General features: G+C 40.7%; 1 protein-coding gene across 1 annotated transcript in view; it reads left to right on the plus strand.

Annotated features, from left to right (window-relative positions):
• CCDC126 (coiled-coil domain containing 126) overlaps nt 1–13410 on the plus strand; it is a 51310-nt gene that overhangs the window by 15360 nt on the left and 22540 nt on the right. Inside the window, exon 2 of the mRNA XM_007108588.4 lies at nt 11257–11645. Coding sequence (XP_007108650.1) covers nt 11408–11645 — 238 coding nt within the window. The 5' untranslated portion in view covers nt 11257–11407. The remainder of the gene's footprint in view (nt 1–11256; nt 11646–13410) is intronic.

Here is a 13410-nt window from a genome sequence, read left to right on the forward strand (position 1 = left end):
CTCATGGCATGTGGGATCTTCCCGGACCGGGGCACGAACCCGTGTGCCCTGCATCGGCAGGCGGACTCTCAACCACTGTGTCACCAGGGAAGCCCTATTGTATCTTTTTAAAAAAAATTTATTTATTTTTGGCTGCTTTGGTTCTTCATTGCTGTGTGTGGCTTTCTCTAGTTGCAGCAAGCGGGGCCTACTCTTTGTCGCAGTGCCTGGGCTTCTCATTGCGGTGGCTTCTCATTGTGGAGCACTGGCTCTGTATGCATGGGTTTCAGTAGTTGTGGCATGTGGGCTCTGTAGTTATGACTCGGGCTCTAGAGTGAAGGCTCAGTAGTTGCGGAGCATGGGCTTAGCTGCTTTGTGGCATGTGGGATTTTCCCAGACCACAGCTCGAACCTGTGTCCCCTGCGTTGGCAGGGGAATTCTTAACCACTGTACCACCAGGGAAGCCCGTCACTATTGTATCTTGACTGCTCCTCCTTTGTTTCTGCATTCCCTGCCTTTTGTGAGTATCTGTTTGAATCTGCCCTTTGGAATGCAGGGGAGGCCTAGGAGGCTGCAGCCTTTTCCCTACAAATAGGAAACGGGGTGGGGACATGGAAAGACATTTGTACCCGGGAGGACCCCACAGGGTCCTGCTTGGTTTCAGTAAATAGTTTTAATTTTATTCTAAGTACACTGGGAAACTGTTGAAGAGTTTTTTATTTTAATTAATTTTTATTGAAGTGTAGTTGATTAACTATGTTGTGTTAGTTTCTGCTGTACAGCAAAGTGAATCAGTTATACATATATCCACTCTTTTTTAGATTCTTTTCCCATGTAGATCATTACAGAGTATTGAGTAGAGTTCCCTGTGCTATATAGTAGGTTCTTGTTAGTTACCTATTTTATACATAGTAGTGTGTATATGTCAATCCCAGTCTCCCAATTTATCCCTCCCCTCCTTTCCCCCTTGGTAACCATAAGTTTGTTTCCTACATCTGTGACTCTATTTCTGTTTTGTAAATAAATTCACTTGTACCAGTTTTTTAGATTCCACATATAAGCGATACCACATGATATTTGTCTTTCTCTGTCTGACTTACTTTACTCAGTATGACAATCTCTAGGTCCATCCATGTTGCTGCACATGGCATTTTTTCATTCTTTTTTGTGGCTGAGTAATTCCACCGTATATATGTACCACATCTTCATGGACATTTAGGTTGCTTCCATGTCCTGGCTATTGTAAATAGTGCTGCAGTGAACATTGGGGTGCATGTATCTTTTTGAATTATGGTTTTCTCTGGATATATGCCCAAGAGTGGGATTGCTGGATCATATGGTAGTTTTATTTTTAGTTTTTTAAGGAACCTCCATACTGTTCTCCATAGTGCGTTGAAGGGTTGTGTATGGTAAAATATGTAATATAAAATGTACCTTTTTAACCATTTTTAAGTGTACAGTTCAGTAGCATTAAGTACTTTCACGTTCTTGTGCAACCATTGATGTTGGCAGGTGAGAGGACCTTGGTCCTTGTCCTCTTTGAAGAAAGAATTCCACAAAGAGACGTTGTAAAGCAGGCACAGAGTTTATTGGAGGCACTGTATGTGCAAAGAGAACAAAGAAGCAGCTTATTTAGAGCAGAAGCAAAGTAGAAATATGCACCCAGAGAAGAGTGTGGCTATCCTCCCTAATGAGGAGTGCACCAGAAAGGTGATTTAAATTCCTTACATGGGGCAGTTCTTCAGGGTTTTTTTTTTCCTCTGGCCAATTATCTTGGCTGTTGTCCCACATTTGACCTGTCTCAGGGCCCTATCCAATATGTGTGTGCATCTTTTAGCCAAGATGGATTCCAGCGTGGAGGCCTCTGGGAAAATTTGACAGCACATATTATTGGGGTAGTGCCCCCTCCCTTTTGACCCCTGAGGAGCCTTCCTGTGTGCGTGCAGCAGGGGAGGTCTCCTTGGCCTCAGTAGTGATAGATGTGGTCATCTTATCTCTTTACTCCAGCAGAGCTCAGCTTCTGCCATTAACTTTTACCTTGAAGTGTCAGGGAAAACAAACTACAATTTACTCTGCTTGACAAACTCCAGCTGCTCAGCCCAGGAGCCCATCTACCTCTTACCTCACCTTCACTGCTGTACATCTCCAGAACTTTTTCTTCATCCCAAAGTAAAACTCTGTACTCTAAATTTTATTTTTGTTTTCTTGGGGGTTTTTTTGTGCTGTGCCACACATCATGTGGGATCTTAGTTCCCCGACCAGGGATCCACCCTGGCCCCCTGCAGTGGAAGTACGGAGTCATAACCACTGGACTGCCAGGGAAGTCCCTGCACTCTAAACTTTAAACTCTAACTCTCCATTCTTTCATCCCCCTAGCCACTGGTATCTACCTTTCTACTTTCTATCTCTGTATCTAACTCTTCTGGGTTCCTATGTAAGTGGCATCATATAATATTTGTCTTTTTGTGTCTAGCTTCTTTAACTTAGTATCAATATAATATCTTTAAGTTTCATCCATGTTGTAGCTTGTATCAGAATTTTATTATCTTTTAAAGCTGTATATATATGTATATATATACCACATTTTGTTTATCTGTTCATCTGTTTCCGCGTTGCAGTGCTTCAGTGAACATGGGTGTACAAGTTCCTCTTTGAGTCCCTGGTTTAGAAACTGAGCAGGACCCTGTGGGGCCCACCTGGGTACAGAAGCCCTTCCATGTCCCCCTTTTCTTACTTATGGGGTAAAGACTTCAGCCTCTTAGACTTCCTTGAATTTTGAAGGGCAGATTCAAACAGTTGCTAATCAGGGAAGTAAGGGTATGCAGAGACAAAGTAGAAACAATCAAGAAACTGTACTGCAGCAATTAAAGCAGTATCCTGGTTCCTCATTAAGGAATATACATAATATCTTTGAATTTTTCTGCAGGAACTAAGGTCCCCACTCAGGTGGCGGACGGTTAACTTCAGGTTGAGTGCAAGATTCCTGGAACACCACCCTGTTAACCTCACCACCAACCGATCAGAAGAAAGTCACACCCTCTGCAGCCCTCACCCCAAATTTTGCCTATAAAAACTTCTTCCTGAAAATCATCGTGGAGTTCAGGGTTTTTGAGCATGAGCCGCCCATTCTCCTTGTTTGGACCTATGATAAACCTTTCTCTGCTCCAAACTCCCGCATTTCGGTTTGTTTGTCCTTGCTGTGCATTGGATACACGAACTTGTGTTCCGTAACACTTTGAGTTCATTTGTGGTTATACCCAGAAGTGGAATAGCTGGGTCTAATGGTAATTCTGGGGCTTCCCTGGTGGTGCAGTGGTTGAGAGTCCGCCTGCTGATGCAGGGGACATGGGTTCGTTGCCCCGGTCCGGGAAGATCCCACATGCCGCGGAGTGGCTGGGCCCATGAGCCATGGCCGCTGGGCCTGTGCGTCCGGAGCCTGTGCTCTGCAACGGGAGAGGCCACAGCAGTGAGAGGCCCACGTACTGCAAAAAAAAAAAAAAAAAAAGGTAATTCTGTGTTTAATTTTTTTAAGAACTGCCATACTGTTTTCCACAGCACCTGCACCATTTTGTATTCCCAACAGCAGTGCGTAAGAGTTTCAATTTCTCCACACTGTACTAACAGTTGTTTTTCATTTTGTTTTTTAATAATTGCTGTAGGGGAAGAAAAAAACCTTTTCATCTACCTTCTTAGGTTCAGTGTCCAGGGCTCTGCAAACTAAACTGACAAAAGATCGATTAACAGGAGAAAAAGGTTTATTTCATGTGCAAATGGTGGGCATCACAGAAATGAAATGAAAGCTCCAAAGAAGCAGTTAGTGCTGAGAGCTCATATAGCATTTAAACAAAAAGCCACAAATTGTGGAAATGTGACAAGACAAAGGAAAAGGAGTTTTAACTTCTGGAGGCAGTAAATTGTGGGAAGGTGAATAAATGGGGGAAACTAATGGAAGATAAGGTTTTGTTTTAGTAGGGTGTATTTGTTCAGATTTATCTCAGCATCTGTGCCTTGTCTCCTGTGATAAGAATGTTCTCACCTTTCTCATAGGTAATTCATGTCTTGCTTTTAGGTAGAAAAGGGGAGTACAGGGAGGCCTTCCTGCGTCTGCTATTTCTCAGTTATCTTCAGCTCAAAATAATCCTTATACCAAAGTGGCATATTTTGGGTTGGCATGTTCTGATGCCCTTCATAGCCATCCTGATGGGTGTGAAGTGGTATTTCATTGTGGTTTTAATTTGCATTTCCCTAAGGATTAGTGATTTGAGCGTCTTTTCATGTGCTTATTGACAATTTGCATATCTCCTTTGGAGAAATTTAAATTGTGACTATTCAAATCATGACATGTTTTGCTCTAAAGACAGTGGCTTGAAGTGGGGTTGGAGAGGAATCTGGGAAACCACTTGAGAAGCAGCTGCAGGAATTCAGCTGGAGATGATGGTACTTGGACCACACTCCATTGCCCTTCTTTAGATCTAGGCCTCTACAGATACTTCATTTTAAGTGTGTCTCCTCTCCTTAATTCTTCTACCTTTGGCCCACATGGTGTGTAATTTCTTTTTTTTTTTCCCTTAAATATTTAGTAGGTATGTGACCTATTTGTTTTATTTACTTTAATTAAATTAATTTATTATTATTTTTTATTGGGGTATAGTTGTTTTACAATGTTGTGTTAGTTTCTACTGTACAGTGAAGTGGAGTTCCCTGTGCTATACAGCAGGTTATTATTAGTTACCTGTTTTATACATTTTAGTGTATATATGTCAATCCCAACCTCCCAATTCATCCCCCCACCTCGCTTTTCCCTCTTGGTGTCCATACGTTTGTTCTCTACATCTGTGTCTCTATTTCGGTGTGTAATTTATTTTGTAATTTCTGCAGTTGGATTGATCTTGGATGGCCTTGGCCTACAGTGGCCTGAAGCAGGATTTCGGTTCCTGGCCAGAGATTGAGGTTGGGCAGGGGCAGTGAGAGAGCTGAATCCTAGCCACTGGACCACCAGGGACCAGTGGCCAGTGACAAGGCCCTGGCCTGTCAGCTGTGTAGAAATGAATTTCCACATAGAGATGGAAGTAGTGAAGCAAGTAAAGTGTTTATTAGGAGGAAAAAGAGTATAGTACGTGTGGATAGACACATGGGTGGGCTCAGAGAGAGAGTCATGCCCTCGTGGCAGTTTGAATCACTTTTATGGGGCATTTCTTCTGGGTTTCCTTTGGCCAGTCATCTTGCTTTGCCTGGTTCTGAGTCCGTATTAGGTATATCTCAGGGTCCTCCCCTGTGTGCGTGCACATCTCTTAGCCAAGGTGGATTCTAGCTAAGAGCCTAGGGGTAGTTGATATCACTTACTATGGGGTGGTGCCCCCTCCCTTTTTGGCCTCCAAGGAGCCTTTCTGCTCATGTGTAGTCAGGGAGGTCTCCTTGACTTTGAGAATGAGGAATATGTGGTCTTTTATCCCTTATCTGGGCAGGGCCCAGCCTCCTCCATCATCCTGCTTTTATGGAGTTTCTGTCCACAGGGGAGAAACTGTTCATCCTGGGGCCCATCTGTCTCCCACCTCAGGATGAGAAATTTCCCCTGGGAATCCTAAAAATATTCAGAAGTCTCTCTTAGGTCAAAATAATAATGATGATGAAGGTGATAAATTTACCGAACCAAAACTTGGGTCCGCCTGTGCGCAGTAAAGCCAAGCCAGTCTGCCGACACTGGGTTGTCGGAAGGGGAAGCACAGTGTTTATTGTAAGGTGCCATAGAAGGAGTCTGGGACAGCTAATATACTAAAAGCCTGTTTTCAGGGAGAAGTTTATTATTATTATTATTTTTTTAAAGACATGGAGGAATTTTTTTTTAATTAATTAATTAATTTTTGGCTGTGTTGGGTCACCGTTGCAGTGCACGGGCTTCTCATTGCTGTGGCTTCTCTTGTTGCAGAGCACGGGCTCTAGGCACGTGGGCTCAGTAGTTGTGGCTCGCGGGCCCTAGAGGGCGGGCTCAGTAGTTGTGGCGCACGGGCTTAGTTGCTCCGCGGCATGTGGGATCTTCCCAGACCAGGGCTGGAACCCATGTCCCCTCCATTGACAGGCGGATTCTTAACCACTGTGCCATCAGGGAAGCCCAGGGAGAAGTTTTTATAGGCAAAATTTAGGGTGAGAGCTGTGTGGTGTGTGACTTCCTTCTGACTGGTTGGAGGTGAGGTAACAGGGTGGTCTTCCAGGAATTTTGTGCTCAGACTGAAGTTACTGTCTTCCAACTGGGTGGTGACTTTAGTTCCTGAAGAAGAACTCAGAGGTGTGTTACGTTCATTCCTTGGGGAGGACCCAGGACCTTGCCCTATTACTGCATTAGGGTTTCTTGACTGCTCCTTTGTTTCTGCCTTCTCTCACTTCCCTAGTTAGCAACTGTTTGAATATGCCGTTTGGAACTCAGGGAAGGGCTAGGAGGCTGAATGAAGCCTATTTCCTAAAAACAAGAAACAGGACACAGAAAGGATTTGTACCCAGGAGGCCCACAAAGGGTCTTGCTCCGTTTCAATAATAATTTTATTTTTGCCTTTAAAAACTCCAGTTGTTACTTGGGACATATTTGAAGTTTTATTCTTTTAAGTGATTAGTAGGAAATTAATATAGTGGCCTAGAAGTTAGGATTTAAAAGTTTTTGGATTTTAGACTATTTTGGTGGAGGAAGAACTCTAATAAATAATCTGCTGGATGGTAGCCATAAATTCTCAGTGACAGTGTAGGCCTTTTAGGCTTCTAGTTACTATCTCCATCCTGATCTAGGTGGCCTTCCAGGAGCTGGACCAGTACTTGAAACACAAAGAAAAACTGGGGAGGTTCAAAGTGCATGTTCTATGCCATTTGCAACTTTGAACATTGCACAGAAAGGAGAGATATTGAACTTTCCCTTTTCTTTCTCCTTCCTAAAGATTGAGTCTAAGAATTATTTCTCTTTAAAGCACTAAAGTACATTACCTTTAGTTGCTAAAGAATTCAAAAACTTCTTGTCTGCTTTTTTTCTATATGAAACCACAGAAATATCTCTTAGAGAACAGAACAGTGTATTCATGTTAATCCTAGGGACTGAAGTGGTCCCAGTGGAAATTGCTTTCTGTTCAGTCCACCCCCACCCCTGCCTAGTAAATGCAGGGCCTAGCCCACCCTGGCAGGAATGACTTGTGTTCCAGCAGAGATCCCTTGTTTTCTCTCTCTCTGACCCCTTCCCCTTCAAAGTCATTATAGGTAGGCACAGGTAGGAATCCTGTGTCATACCTGATGAACTGACTTGTAACATTGAAATTAGTGGCCCCTCCTGTAGCTATCATTGCTGTTTCATGAAGCAGTTTGCGATTTGGACACACTTTGCTGCACGTTAGAATAAAATAGGGCTCTTCAAAAAATACTGATGCCTGGCTCTGAGCTCCAGGCATTCTAATTTAATTGATATGGGGTGTGACCCAGCATCAGGATTAAAAAAAAAAAACACAACAAAACTCTCCAGGCGGTTTTAATGTGAAGCATTCCCTGAGAAGAGACCAAAGGCAGAATTGTATCCTTTTTGGAATTTTAGTCACCTCTGCTGGGCTTGCTTGGAATTGCTTGTGGAAGTGAACCCTTAGGTAGAACAGTTTTCAGCTTGTCTTGTGTCACAGCAGAGAATCCTCATGGGCCATTGAACTGCCCAGCTCTTTGTCAGGCATAAGCTGGCTCTGGGCCATCTTTTCACCTTAGAGAAGGCTCCAGGCTATCCTTTCTTCCTGGTAGCTCCCACACTCACTTTATTTCTTGGTGTCCTTTTGTAGTTCCCTAATATCGCATGGGGTTAATTGATCCCAACTTCTCACCTCTTTGCTATTCCCAAAGACAAACCCTTTTCATAGTACATATTTTACTCATCTCCACAGAAAAACATATAAGGAACACAAGCAAGTTATTGATACAAAGCATATAAATTTCTTACTGTAGAGTCCCTATAAAAGTTCCTGACTTCCTTCTGCGATGGCCTGCTTTAATTTTGTTGAGGCCAGTGGTGAGCAGACACATTCCATATAGAGTCAAGCCTCTGAAGACCTTTCATGAAAGCCTCTTTTCTGAATCTGATGGTACAGTTGGGTAATATACAGTCAATATAGAGCAATAAGGGGCTCTTTATTTAATGTTTGCAGCTTAGATCTTTGGGTCCCTCACACTGAGAAACACTAGGTTTAAACTAGGCCTCCTTGTTCCCTGGGATTTATTACTTTGGGGGCATATCCTCCTCAGCTGTGCTTCTGCCTTGTCCACTACCAGTGTTTTCTCTCTGTGTCTGGTTTTGGTACTGCCACTCACCCGTTAAGCAAAGTTTGTGTTCATAATGGTGAGCAGCCTGTCATTCTTAATCTTGTACCTACTTGGAAGGATTTTACCTCTTACCGTCAGGCTGTCTGACTGTTTTCCTCCACTAGGCACCCCTGCTTCCTTATCCACGAATCTCCTGTTGTCTGCCTAATGCCATTTACAGTTTGGAGAGTTGTCACTTTTGTAGAGTTTTGTAAAACCTAGGAATTCTAATAGGACTGGGTTTAAGGACCCTTTTAAAGGAAAGGAGAGACCCTGAATAGAGATGGCGATTCCAAATTTGTGGACTTGTAGCCTTTGCCAAAGTTTGGGCAAGTGAAGTCAGTGGACCTGGCTAAAAATCTTAGGCAGGCTAACCACTCAAACAAAGCCTTAATTTAATCATCTCTAAAGTGGGAATAACAACAACATTTTTCTTTTGAGGTTATGCAAATATTAAATGAAGTAACCTTTGTGAAGTGTTTATTTCAGAGCTGGGCCCATGATAAGGACTCAGCACTCGTTCACCGCTGCAGTTTCTGCTGCTCCTGTTTTACTGCTATTGCTGTAAAAGAGGGGCGGTGGTTAAGAGCCTGAGCGGTGGTTAAGAGCCTGAGCTTTGAATCCTCTCTCTCACAGTATCTAGTTGTTGGACCTTGGGCAAGTTATTTAATGTCTCTTCGCTTCAGTGTTTTCACCTGTTTAAGTGAGACTATTAGTGTGGGATGTTGTGAAGATTAAATAAGTTAATTCATGCAAGGAGCTTAGAGCAGAGTCTGGTAAAGTAAGTGATTGTAGTAATGATTGTTGATGTTGTTTAATTGAAGTACGCTCTGTCCTTCTGGTTTTCAGTCTCTTCCTTTTTGGCCTTGGATAGGTATAGTAACCTAGAGCTTTCTCAGCTGTCATTTTAACCTTCATTTGCCAAAATACCTTCAAGTCTATGTTCTCAGTTCTCTGGTGATGTCACTTTTCTGGCTTTGTTGTCATGCCACCTTTAGAAACCTGTTCTGACTGCTTCAGGACAGATTCCCAGTTGATTTTTATGCTGTGTGTTGGGTCAGATAATCTAGCACTCAGGTCAAACTTGAAAAGACATAGGAGCCTGTAAAGATTTATAAAAGAATACATTTAACATACATGTATCAAAGAATGTTTTAAAATTTTGCTTGAGAATCCAGAGTTTCTACTTTCTGAATTCAAATGTAAAAAATCTTTGTAGAAAAAGATATTAGGTAACGTTTACCTTACTTTGCTAAGCAAAGTTTAGTAAAATCCAGTATTGATATTAATGATTTTGTTTCAATGAGATCTGAGGGGATTTATTGTGTGCATGGTAACTAAAGAAAAAAGCAGAAGTGGAAGAAAATTAGCAAATGAGTTAATTCCTAATTTTTAATACTGTTAATAGTTTACCGTAGTAATTAATATACCCAGTTAGTGGTGTAGTCATGCTTGTAGTGAGGTTTGGCAGGATGAGTACACTTCAACAAGAGTAGATTGGTGTTCTTCAGACCTTGGAGCTCCAGGATTTATTAGACGCATGTCGGGGACTAGGTATCCGGGTGGGGGAAAGTAAGAGTGGTCATTTTCTGAAAGAATTGGCAGGGCAGGAGGTCCCCCACTTACACATACCTCAACACACATGCATCTGCTAGAGAAGCTTTGATTGTAAGTATTTTGTGTTTTGATATTTTGTGTAAGATTATTGTGTAAATACTTTCTTATTTTATTTAAAAAAAGGTTTGAAAGCACCTATGCTGGAAAGCAAATTTCTAGGGCAAAACATGGTTTTCCTACTGCCTAGCATATATGCTGGCTCATAAATATGTGCTGAAAATGATTGAGTGCGTCACCTTTATTGATACTGTATTCATTTCTAGTCTTATTATCCTCAGACTAGATTTTTTTAGTTCACTGATTATACCCTATTAAGTGGGTTAGAATTAGTATGTTTTATTTGACCATACTACTCTAGGAAGTTAAAAAGTTCTTAAGATTATTTTCATTAAGCTGTTAAATGCACTTTTTGACTCCAGGTATATTTCTTCCTAAAGAATTTTACTCCATTAGACGTAATTGAAGAGTTTTCTTCACTGGACACTTTGGTGATTCATGCACATTGTTACTGTCCAGGTGTTTGAAGATTCCATGATTGTCATTACCTTTCTCTTTTTTAAAAAACTGAAGTATAACCTTTCAATTTTTCCTTAAATTATAAAAATTATAAAATTTTATAAATTATAAAAATACCTGCATTATTTAAAATTTAGAATTGTAAATTTGGAAAGGTAAAAAAAAATTTCTACCTGTTTTAGCACATGTCATATCTGGTATAAACTTAAAAGTGTGAACTTAGAAATTACAACTTATTTTTCATCTTAGATTGGATGCTTTTTAAGATTATCTCATTGCCATTAGTAGTATTTTCTAGTGACATTTTCAAATACTGGCATTCTTATTTATATTGTGGTTTTTGTTTTTTTGGTTTTTTTTTAAGTCAGACAGCCTTTTGCATCTTCCAGTCTGTTTCACCTTTTCTTATTTCTTACTTTCATTTTGGCATCAACCTCTTTTTTCTTTTTAAAGGAGGAGGAGGAGGAATTGCTTTTACACATTTAGGTTGGTGACCTGTATTTGAATGGGCTGAGATCTGCTATAAATATTACATAGCCATAGTTTTACTTACAAATGATAAGAAGTCATTCAAAGAATTTTGTGACCATGGTGGCATTTCTTTCAGGTAGTTTTAATGAATTGACATTTATTTCTAGTTTAAATTGTTGAAGAGCTGTGTAAATGGAGCTGATAAAAGACCCGGAAGCTTATTTAGTGGTAGAGAAAGTTATCAAAGAAGATGATACAGTTCCAAATAAAAACTGTTTATAGAATCTCTTCTTATCTATCATTGTCTATTCTGTTACTGATGTAGGTTAAGACTAATCACCTTTTTTCTTCTCAATTTTACAGAGTTAATTGAGAGTTGGAGGCAACCTTGCTGAAGATGAAGAATATACATTAGAGGAGGAGATTTTTTTCTTTCTTCTTTCAAAAGTCTTGATTGTTTGGTGGCTTGCCTCTAGTTACCGTTTTTCAATTGAGTCTGTTTGCTTCATCAGAAATGATTTTTACAATCTCAAGAAAAAATATGTCCCAGAAATTGAGTTTACTGTTGCTTATATTTGGACTCATTTGGGGATTGATGTTACTGCACTATACTTTTCAACAACCAAGACATCAAAGCAGTGTCAAGTTACGTGAACAAATACTAGATTTAAGCAAAAGATACGTTAAAGCTCTAGCAGAGGAAAATAAGAACACAGTGGATGTCGAGAATGGCGCTTCTATGGCAGGATATGGTAAGATAACGGTAGAATATTCCTAGTTTTCTCCTCTTCATCCTGTCCCCATTTAAAGATAGTTATGGAAATCCAACTCACTACTCCATGCACAGGTGTTCCCAAAGTAATTTTATCTTGACTTTTTATTATGAAAAATTTCAAATGTACTGAAAAATAGAAACATAAATACCCATATATCCATCACTTAGATTTCAACAGTTTTAACATCTTGCAATATTTGTTTTCTCCAATTTTTGGAGAATATTTAAATTAAAAATTGTGACATTTCACTGCCAGATATTTCCATATGTATCTCTAAAATAATGACTTTTTTCTACATAATCAGTATTTTTATTGATGTTTCATTGTGTAGATATGATTGAATCATTAGCCACTTGGTTGAACTCAATTTCCCAGTCTCCCCTGCCTCCCCCAACTGAAAAGCCCTAACCCTCTAATCGCAGGGTTGGTCTTTTTGACATGGCAAACCCCCATTCTGAGTTATCTCAGCGCAAACTATCTAGGGGCCCACCATGAATAACAAAGACAATCAGTCAGGAACTTCCAGGCATTTAGAGGCTACCTCCCAGGAACTTGGGACAAAGCCCAGCCAAATTCTTTATTACATAGTATCAGTGTCTGTTTTTTTGGTATATATTAGTATATTTAGGTCTTTTCTCTTGAGCTGGTCAGATTCTCTAGAGAAGGACTTCCAGTCTCTTTCAGGATGTATATGCCTCCAAGTGTGTGGGATCTGAATGGGAGGAAAAGGGTGGGAGAGGAGGGGTAGTCTACCTCAGCACTCACTAAGTGAATTTCACTTACTCCCCCAGTTTTCAGTTTGGTGCCCAGGACCTTAAATGTTTTACTGGCTTCCAAAAACACATCTCAGATTTTCTGCAATGGTGGAGGGGCTGTTGTCTAGTTTGGAGTGGTAAAGAAAGTTGAGAAATCAAATTGCTTTATAGATAAATTTTCACCCAGTCCTTCTGTTTTTGATCCCCTTTTCACCCTGTTTTCATTGGTACCTGGTGCAGCTATTTCTGGGCCTTTTAGGGGTGGGCTTCTATGGAGAAAAATGAATTGCTCTTTGATTTTTCTTATTTTTTCAATTTCTTTTTGGTTTCTCTTTTAATATCCAACTTTTTCAGGTCTGCTAAATCAGTTAACACTCATCCATATGCTTTCCAGCTTCTGGAGTTCTGTTGCTGTTGTCTCCTCTCTTGCTATCTTTGTTTTGGCCCCATGGATTTATGCTTTTTAAAAAAAAGAGAAAAAAACACCTTTACTCTTTTGGCAGGGTAGCCACAGTCAGCAGAGGTTAAGTGCCTTGGTTGAGTTTACCATCTTTATCTGGGAATGCCCAAGACACTTTCTGTTTTTTCTTCTCCCACTTATGATGGTGTCTTTGAAGTGATGAGGGTTAGTCTGCATTGGCTCTTGAGAATCAAATATCGATGACTAGAGATGAAGGAGTTGATGTACACGGAGATGGAGGTACTTGTGGCAGATACACATGTAGATGTTGTATTGTCTTTCATTCTACTTAGTCCAAGGACACTGATAGAAACAATGAAGAAGCAATTCTTTTGGAACAAGAGGAGTACTTGGAAAAAGATTCTTTCGGCTTGAACAAAATAACTGTGATATTTTAAAAGGTAGCTGTTGTATGCTGCCCAGCTGTGTATAACAACTCAGTTTTAAAAGCAAAATGAGGGCTTCCCTGGTGGCGCAGTGGTTGCGCGTACGCCTGCCGATGCAGGGGAACCGAGTTCGTGCCCCG

This window comes from Physeter macrocephalus, chromosome 5 (genome assembly GCF_002837175.3).
Source record: "Physeter macrocephalus isolate SW-GA chromosome 5, ASM283717v5, whole genome shotgun sequence".
In the NCBI taxonomy this organism is placed as follows: domain Eukaryota; kingdom Metazoa; phylum Chordata; class Mammalia; order Artiodactyla; family Physeteridae; genus Physeter; species Physeter macrocephalus.